Raw genomic sequence first — 9,984 nt, forward strand, 5'->3', positions numbered from 1 at the left:
CGGGAGATTCATGTGATTGGTTGTTGGTCGAGCTTCAGACACGCCCGCCGGCAAGCTTTGTTAGAAACGAGTGTGGACAGGCCGTAAGACTGCGAGATAATGTTTGTGTAGCAATAATACATGACCTTTCTCTTTCTCAACTCGCTACTCTGAGGGAAGTCGCTGTCAAATGCCTTGTGAACACTCCGATAATGCCTCTCCACGTTACCTTTCTTTGGCAGAGCGACGCTTACTTTACAAATAAGGCAAATAACCTTTGAATGTGACATCACAAAAAAATATTCTTCCTCCCATTCTGTGTGGAAGTGGTATGTCTTTAGCTTTTTGCTCGGTCCCGCACTCATTTTTGTTGTTTGTCTCTTTAACTTAATTTGAAAACAACAAAAATGAGTGCGGGACCGAGCAAAAAGCTAAAGACATACCACTTCCACACAGAATGGGAGGAAGAATATTTTNACCAAAATACACGTGTTGAAGCGGTTCGCTGCTGATTACTACCGAATATCCGGAGCCCGAAAAATGATATTCGGGACAGCCCTATTGGATATGCGCTTAATTTGTCCTGGATTGCAATTTTTCCGAACATTTCCCTAGGAGGAGTTTGCAAAAATGTGCTTAAAATGCATGAGAAACGCACATATTTGAAAATTGCCGAGTTTTTGGGGGGCTAATGGAAGGCAATTTAAAATATGTCCAGATTCATAAGAGCAATGTGTCTACAGCGTTTCATGAATATTGGAAAAACTATATGCGAGTAGTTTGGAGTAATTTGGAGTAATTTGTGGCATGTAAATCATCAAAAATAGAACATTCTCCGTTAGCTTACGAGCTACTCGTTCGAGCGATCACATTGGATATGGGCTGAACTTGTGCTGGATAGGAATTTGTTCGATCATTTCCCTAGGAGGAGTTTGCGAAAATGTGCTTAAAATGCATGAAAAACGCACATTTTGGAAAATGGACGACTTTCTCGGGGACGGGGCTAATGGAACGCAATTTGAAATATGTGTGCAATCATAATAGCAATGTGTATACAGTGTTCCGTGAATATCGGAAAAACTATATGCGAGTAGTTTGGAGTAATTTGCGACATGTAAATCGTCAAAAATGGTGTATTCGCTGTTAACTTACGACCTCCACAATTGAGCTATCAATCATCAATCATCCCCCTAGGAAGAGTTTGCAAGAATCTGCTAAAAATGCATGAAAAACACAAATTTTTCAAAATGGCCGACTTCCTGGGGGGCGGGGCTAATGGAATCCATATACAAATATGTCCGCAATTCCATGAGGGCGGTAGTGAGCAGTTTTTTTGAAAAATTACGTTTTTTTTTACATTCTCGAAAAGGTCGTGGGCTCTGACGTGTGTCCCAAGTTTTGCGTCCAAAGCTCATTTTATGCTTTGCAATAAAAAAAAAATGTTTAGGCCATTCGGAATTTGTTGCGACACTTTAAATCTGAGTTCGTAGTCACCCCGAGAGTGTGTGTAAAAAAAATATATATATATTAGTCCATCCGCTCTTGAGTTATAAATTGGTGGTGTTTTTGGCGCCCCCTATAGTCCAAAATGAAAATGCTTTGGTGTGCCTATTCCCCAAGACAGTTTGAAGCTATCTACCAAAATCTGTGATGTTTGGATACATTGTTGATGAGTTATGAGCATTTATTTCTAAGCCCCGCCTTTTTGCGAGAACGTTTTGATTGACGGCGGCAATATTTAGCGTCCTAACATGCTCATTTTCTACGGTAATGTGTCTGACCCTCCACCGATGCCGTATACGAAGTTTGGTGTTGAAAAACTGAAAATTGAAATTTAACTATTAACTTAATTTGAATATTATGCTAATTTAGAAGAAAAAAAATTTAGGCGGAGCTTAGGGTTCCAAGAGGATTATTTGTAGAGCAGGTCCACCCGGATATGTGTGCAAAATTTCAGGTCATTTGGAGTTACGGTGCGACTTTGTACATTTATTCCGAAATGGGATTTTGATAGGTGGCGCTAGTGAGCAGGTTGGAATATTTAACCCATTGACTCCAGAATATTGAATTTTTTACCGGTCCTGGCGTCCGTGCAAAATTATACAACTTTTTAAGCATCCTAAAGACCGCTCCGTGCTCGGGCCCTAATAATAATAATAATGCAACATTATATTTATATAGCGCTTTTCTTTTTTCAGCTGCCCAGCTGCAGCATGTGTATTGAAATGAAAATACTATTTATTTACTTTTCCAATGTACTTTCTATACCCTGCTTCATAAACAATACTGACATCCCTGTGCTCCTCCGAGTCTGGGGGTCCGGGAATGTGAGGACATCGCGAGGACACAGACAGGGAGGCTGCTTTACTTCATAAAGGAAATGGTGGTCAATATTAACAACACAGGAGCTAAAACGCTTAATAACCTTCATTACGTGTTAGAGAAAGAACATAAGAAAGTTTGACGAAGATGAGGCTGTTAAACGGGCAGCGGATCCGCTGTGTTTAGAAAGAGAGAGAGACGCTGAGCTGAACCGTGCAGCGATCAGCTGATACGGAGCATAGAGAGAGAGAGAGCTGCGGGGCTCGGCCTCCGCCTCCTGTCCTCACAACTCTTTATTAATCCCAGTACCGGACAATTGTTATTTGTTCCTACTCGGAACCGAGTTTTGCTTCCCAACCCTGCCACTGTGCTACACGTCCTGCCCCCCCCACGCTCCCGTCTAACAGTACAGAAAGCGGCGAGATGCATTTCCTTAGGAATCGACAAGCAGAACCGAAACTAACATTTCTAAACGATACTGATGGAATCGAAATGTTGGAACCGGTACCCATCCCTAATCTCACATGACAAAGAAGGAAACGTAAAGCGGTCGCAAACAGTAATGGTGGACACGGACAATTTGCGAATGAGTTCTGCCTTTTGTAAGCTGAATTTATCAATAATTTGTCAATAAATATGGGCGAAAAACGTCACTTGTCCATCGGACAAGTCAATTGAAAGATCTACTTGTCCGATATTATAAATAACACGTCCCGGACGGTGGGACAACATAATTCCTGTGACAGGCCTAATTTAAAAAAAAGTTTTACGACAACAGACAGTGATGTTTCATTTTCTAATTTGTTTGAAGGACCGTAAGTTGCTAGCGATGGCGCAGCAGATGCTTCAGGACAGCAAGACGAAGATCGAGTTCATCAGGATGCAGATCCTCAAGGCCAGCCAGGCCAGCGAGATGAGCTTCGAGAACAACGATGTGATGGGTGAGCCTTCAGTTGTACTCAGTGTTCCATTTTAAAACTTTTAATGGGAAAAACCCCAAAGTCCTATGAACAATTCCGTCTAACAGAATCCTGTCAATTTTTTTCTGTTCCAGACAAGCCCATCATCAGCCCGCTGGACCTCCGGGTGGAGGAGCTGTGTCACCACGCCAAGATCGAGTCGGCTGTAGCAGAGGGAGCCAAGAACGTCATGAAACTGCTGGGCACAGGGAAAGTCACAGAAAAGAGAGCGCATTCAGAGGTAGCTGTTTGTGTTTGCATGTGTGTGAGTCTATTTGCATGCTAAATTCACTGCTTCTGGAACATTGTGTTGACTAGCAGAAAGAAGATTTTCATCACTTTGTGCAGTTTCATTGGCTTTAAATAAAACAATTTCCTGCCCTGCTGCTGTGCTCTATTAAAGTAAAATGGACCGTGTAATTGATGTTTCTGTCTCTCTTTATTCTTTTATACTTATTTCCTTCATTTACTTCCTTCTCCTCTTCAGGCCCAGGCTCGTTTTAATGAGTCCAGTCAAAAGCTGGACCTCCTGCGATACTCCTTGGAGCAACGCCTCATGGAGCTGCCTAAAAACCACCCTCGCAGCAGCAGCATCATGGAGGAGCTGTCCCTGCTGTCCTCTCCTCTCCTCAGTCCCAGATCCAGCATCATCTCCACACAGAACCAGTACAGCACTGTGACCAAGCCCGCAGCACTCACAGGTAAAACACACCCGGTGATGATTAATAACAGAATGTGATGATGTGAGTTAGTGTCCCATCATCACCCTGTTCTTCTAAAAATAAAAACTGACAGCTTTTCACCTTTTCTCCACCTAGTGGTTCCTATGGTATTATTGTTGGTTGTTTGATCGATCTACTTATCTGGACTGAGTAAAACACCCATATTAATAAATGGGCATCTTTTGCTACTTACTGATCTAGCTTAATAGAAAGGACTTGTAGTAAGCAGTGATGCAGTGCTACGCCTTTTGTCTGGGACGTTTATATAGTCATCATAATATGGTTCCGTCATTGACTGAGAAACCATCAACCGTTTTGATGGATCCGGTAAAGTTGGTTGGACAAAGTCAGATAAGACTTAAGTTAATCTCTGATGTCGTAAGCTTTTTTACGCAAATCGTATGTGCTATTTATTCTGATACAAGACACAAGGCCTGGATACTACGTTGGGTTAACATTTCTTACTGTCATTTCTTAATCTCCATGTTCACGTAGATTTACCTAGACCCAGATATTATTACAAAGTGACATTTTCCTAGTTAAGATTAACACGGATGTTTCTCATTAATGCCTTTTTCTTTGTTTGTTGTCATTATTGTTACGTAGAGTAATAACCTACACATAAAACATTTCAGAATTGAAATGCTTAGACTTAGAATGTGCAAAATGGGACCATCTTGTAAAAAGATATTGTGTGATGCATGTATCTGTATTGTCCCTTCTCTCCTGCAGGCACGTTAGACGTCAGGCTCATGGGCTGTCAGGACCTTCTGGAAAATGTCCCGGGCCGTTCCAAAGCAGCTTCTGTCCCTCTGCCGGGCTGGAGCCCCAGCGAGACGCGCTCCTCCTTCATCAGCCGAGCAAACCGCAACCGTAGCGTGAGCTCCCGGAACCTGACGAAGAGCGAGGAGCTCTCCAGTGAGTAGACCTGACCATACGCTGTCTGGAAATAAGTAAATATTGATACAGAGATGGAAAATATACAGAAATATACACTACAGTGACATCTGGCGTCGTTTTAGTAAGACATTTTTACTTCCGCATAAAAAAGCCTCCGCACGTAACCTCCCGTGTGTGACGTAACATGGGGGAGAGCGGCCGGTCTAACGTAGTAATAAACATGGATCACAATGCTAGTTTTGACACAGACGAGGTTGAAAATATATATTCGAATGCATATGATTATAATTATGAGCCTGCTAGGCGTCCAAGAGACCAAGAGCAGCCAAGGATTAGAAGAAATAACGGCCATTGGAGAGAAATGGAGCTGTGGTGTGAGGAGAACATGTGGAGAACTGGACAGCTGTCTTGGTGAGTGACCGGCGTTAGCTACAGTTAATGTTAGCTAACGTCAGTCACATCACAACATTGTAAGGTTAGCTATCATATATCAGGCTATAACTAAAGTAGTATTGATAATATAGTAACGTTACTGGCAGGACTGTTGATACTGATCCATAACAGAAACTAATGCGCAAGTATCAGCCGTATCTCGCGTTACCTAATGCAACTCCACACTACGTCTTGCTGCGCTGTGTACCAGAGGGGAGACGCGACATACGGCTGATACTTGACTATCTGGCGGAGAAAGGTTATGGAGCCTCCGTTGATATGCCGTTGTAAATGGCTTGATGGAAAGCAGGTGTGTAGTCGGGGAGGGTGCACAGCTGATTGCAGCAGGTGAGTGGAGGTTGAGCCGGGAGCCAGGAGTGACAGCCACCACGCCCACACAAACAACACAGACAAGGGGAAACAAACAAACACAAAGGAGACGGCTGGAGCAGTACAGCCACCACAGCGTTACCTAATGCAACTCCACACTACGTCTTACGGTGCCGTGTACCGGAGGGGAGAGAGAACAGCAGCGAAGGGGGGAGAGAGAGAGAGCAGCGAAGGGGGGGAGAGAGAGGTAATACGGTTTCCTGATAAAGCTGTGGAGAGTATGTGCTGCAGGGAGGTGGATGCACAACGCACCCAGGAACGAACGCTAGCTCCGGTCCTTAACCAGTGAGGGAAACTGTGGACTCGATGTCCTGACAGGCTCAAGCTCACCATGATTACAAATAGTGAAATGCAATGTAAAATTACCGAAAAAATACCAGCTCACTAAATCACAACCGCTCAAACCAACTACAAACTACTACCGCGGATTGAGCAGAGAAGGAGTCCGAGACGTAATATGACGCGTTTCACGTATGACGTAAAAACAAAGCATTTTATAGTAGCAGAGCTCAAAACGGCTCCTTTCCCTCTGAATTCCTGCCCTTATGTCTTGTAAAACATATCAAATCCTGCATTAACTTGACAGCTATCATACTGAATAAATATGTACTGTGAATGTATGCAAAAATGTATGGCATATGGCTGTCTAACAGAAGTTTAATTCATTTCTCACATATTCTGACAATGTACTTAACCCCAAATAAAAGAACCCAATAAAAAGAGTTGTTAAATAATAGTGAAGTCAAGTTGTAATAACAATAACTCATCTCTCTCTCGTTTCATTTTTGAGCTTTGCTAAAAGCCACTGTGTCAAGTGTCCTTCCTGGGTTGCCGTCCGGAGTTCTCCAATATGGCGGACCATCTCGCACATGCACACACTGGATATTGTACTAAAGTAAAAGTAGAAGTACTCAGATCTTGTACTTGAGTAAAAGTAGAAGTACCAGAGTGTAGGAATACTCTGTTACAAGTAAAGGTCCTGCAATCAAATTGTTACCCAAGTAAAAGTACAAAAGTGTTATCATCAAAATATAGTGAAAGTAGCGACAGTAAAAGTAGTGATTGTGCAGATTGGTCTGTTCAGAATAATATATATATGTTTTATAATGATTGATCATTAAAGTGTTCTCAAAGCTGGTAAAGGTGCAGCTAGTTTGAATGACTTTGTATACTGCAGGGTAGCTTGTGAATTTACTCCAGGTGGAACTAAAGTCTGATTCAACACTTGATTAGATTTCACATCATTCGTCCACATCTGTAAAGTAACTAAAGGTATGAAATACCATTTACCTCTGAAATGTAGAGGAGTAGAAGACAAAAGTAGCAAAACATTGAAATACTTAAGTAAAGTACAAGTATCTCAACATTTTACCCAAGTATAGTACTTGAGTTTATGAACTTGGTTACTTTACACCAGTAGCTATAAAGATAGAAAGACTAAGCCTTGCACAGAGGCATGACGATACATTTTCAAAGCCTCGCTGAAAGTTTCCGGGGAAGCAGTGTGTGGACCCGTCAGCGCAACTTACATGATGCCGAATTTAACAAACACATTTAAATAATTGGTTTAAGCAGCATAATAATAAGGACAATCGTCCGTTCTGTGATTCTCCAGAACACACAGATGGCCAGTCCGCCCTTTTTTCAGCATATTATTTCGTTGAGAGATGAGCAGATCGCCACTGGGCTTTCAACTAAAGACACAGCCACGCAAAAACTGCGGCATTTCTACAGCTCCTTATGGGTACTGCAATTTGTGAAGTGTTTTCCTCAGTGGTGAAACGATCAGCACTGAACTACGGAGGAAAGCGGCAGGAAATCGCCTGGAGTTAAAGAGAGCGGGGCTGCGTTGCGTGCATGGCTTCCTTCTGCAGGTAACAGGGAGACGCGCTCTGGCAGCGGTCTCGTTCAGGATCCGAAAATATTTTTTTCATATTTTGCACACTTATTCCACTTATTCCTAGTGTGCCACTGATTACGGTGCACGCGTGCCAGGGGTTGCCGACCCCTGATGTAAGCTTTTACTCCTGGATTGCATCTATACTTCAACTATTTTAAAAGCGGTTTAAATATATGGAGATTATCCTGCTGAACAAAACGTGGAAGAATCATAAGTGTGTGTGTCCTCAGATGAGATCAGCGCAGTGCTGAAGCTGGACAACACGGTAGTCGGCCAGACGAGCTGGAAGTCAGTCAGTAACCAGGCCTGGGACCAGAAGTTTACATTGGAGCTGGACCGGGTAACAGCCACGCACACACACTCTCCCCTAACCTACATCTGTCTTGTTGTCTCAGTGTGGTGTTTGAACACAGTCAGTGTGTTTCACATGTTGCTTGTGTGTCCTGCAGTCTCGTGAGCTGGAGATCTCGGTGTACTGGAGGGACTGGCGCTCGCTCTGCGCCGTCAAGTTCCTGCGACTCGAGGACTTCCTGGACAACCAGCGTCACGGGATGTGTCTGTACCTGGAGCCACAGGGGATGCTGTTTGCTGAGGTACACACACACACACACACACACACACACACACACACACACACACACACACACACACACACACACACACACACCGACCGTTAGTTATAATTGACAGGTCACATTGAGACAGTTCCTGGTGACCATAATGGACAGGACTGTAAAAATACTGAAATTATAAAAATCTAAAGAAATGTCTGTTGATATATATTTGATTACTTCTTTTATGTTACATGTTTGTAAGTGTGTCATAGCAGCTGTTTTCTGTTTCGTCTAAATATTAATTTCTCTTTTTCAGGTTACATTTTTCAATCCTGTCATCGAGAGACGACCAAAGCTACAAAGACAAAAGAAGATTTTCTCGAAACAGCAAGGTGAGTCAACATTTCTTCACTCTATTTTGACTCTCAGACGTGCATTACAGAAATGTACATTGTTTAACTGAGGCTTGGATGGTATATCTAATAATTTTGTTGACCTTGGATTCACTAAAAACAGTGTTCATACTTCCTAAACGTCCCCAAATATGTTACTAGCTCGAAAAAGAAAAATTACTTTGTGTACCTTGTTTTTTCCTTTGGCTCTTTCTCCTTTTCATACGTCTTAACTTCTTTGCTCTTTGTCCCGTTGGCCTCTGTAACATCAGGTATAACCTTCCTGCGGGCCCCTCAGATGAACATCAACATCGCCACCTGGGGCCGCCTGGTGAGGAGAGCCATACCCACCGTCAGCACCAACTCCTTCAGCCCGCAGGCGGCTGAGACCGGGACCGACAGCGTGCCGGGCTCCCCCACACCCTGCAGGTACTCACACCAGAGGTTGCGCTAGACTTTTTCGCTGTCCATAACAGGATCCTAATATTTCTGTCAAAATTCAGTATCACCCGTCAGCTTTTACACAACTCTGACGAGGGGGGGAGAGAGCACGCTCGTGAACTGTCAACGGGGGGGGGGCGTGAACAGTTGGCGTCATGTTATGCATGCGGGATAACACCTCCTGGGAGCGTGCACAGCGCAAAGCAGAAACTCGCAGACATTTCAATGATTTGTACGGCAAAGTTAGGTTTGGAAACGGTATAATTTCCTTTTTAACACCGGAGCCTCCCCACGGGGAAACTTTGGCGCTGTTCCGAGTTTGTTCTAATCTGTCAATATGACGGACTGCTTTCAGATTTTTACGTCATTGTTAAAAAAAAATCCGTCAGGCGGAAAACATTCGGTTAACGGGACCTCTGACTCACACACACCCTGCAGGTACTCACACACACCCTGCAGGTACTCACACACACATATATAAACAAGGTTATTCTAAAGTAATTAAGTCATAAAACGATAGTTACGTATGTAATTACGGTTCTATGAATCCTGGATGACCGCCAGAGGCGGTGCTTAGCACTGGAAGCCATAAGTTCCGGTGTTGTCAACGAGTTCAGTTCTATGGAATCTTCTCGCGGGAACGCGATATTCCGAGTGACCACAAACTCAGGTGGTCATCCAGGATTCATAGAACCGTAGTTACATACGTAACTATCGTTCTATTTTATCCTTACTGACCGCCAGAGGCGGTGCTTAGCACTGGATGACCTATACCAGAGGTGCCCTGTACGTCGACCGCGGGGGCAATGCTGGTAGATCGCGAGTCATTCATAATAAAAAAAAAAATCCAGCTCCATTAAAATAGACAAAACAGGTTTTGACTCCCTCCTCCCTTCGGCCTCCCTGCTACTTAATTCAGGAGTTTACTTGATTGACAGAAAAAGCGACCTATCGCTTTCCAGTCTGTTAACCCAGAATGCAAAGCGATCAAAA

General features: G+C 43.4%; 1 protein-coding gene across 1 annotated transcript in view; it reads left to right on the plus strand.

Moving 5' to 3' along the window:
* Positions 1-3,046: 3,046 nt before the first annotated feature.
* The window catches only part of LOC104952772 (serine/threonine-protein kinase N2-like), a 20,125-nt gene continuing 13,187 nt past the window's right edge, over positions 3,047-9,984 (plus strand). Inside the window, exons 1-8 of the mRNA XM_010779647.1 lie at positions 3,047-3,242; positions 3,356-3,501; positions 3,748-3,961; positions 4,715-4,900; positions 7,835-7,944; positions 8,054-8,197; positions 8,475-8,550; positions 8,823-8,979. Of these exons, the coding sequence (XP_010777949.1) occupies positions 3,086-3,242; positions 3,356-3,501; positions 3,748-3,961; positions 4,715-4,900; positions 7,835-7,944; positions 8,054-8,197; positions 8,475-8,550; positions 8,823-8,979 (1,190 nt within the window). The 5' untranslated portion in view covers positions 3,047-3,085. The remainder of the gene's footprint in view (positions 3,243-3,355; positions 3,502-3,747; positions 3,962-4,714; positions 4,901-7,834; positions 7,945-8,053; positions 8,198-8,474; positions 8,551-8,822; positions 8,980-9,984) is intronic.

Source organism: Notothenia coriiceps, unplaced genomic scaffold (assembly GCF_000735185.1).
Source record: "Notothenia coriiceps isolate Sejong01 unplaced genomic scaffold, NC01 NC01_scaffold00020483, whole genome shotgun sequence".
Lineage (NCBI taxonomy): Eukaryota > Metazoa > Chordata > Actinopteri > Perciformes > Nototheniidae > Notothenia > Notothenia coriiceps.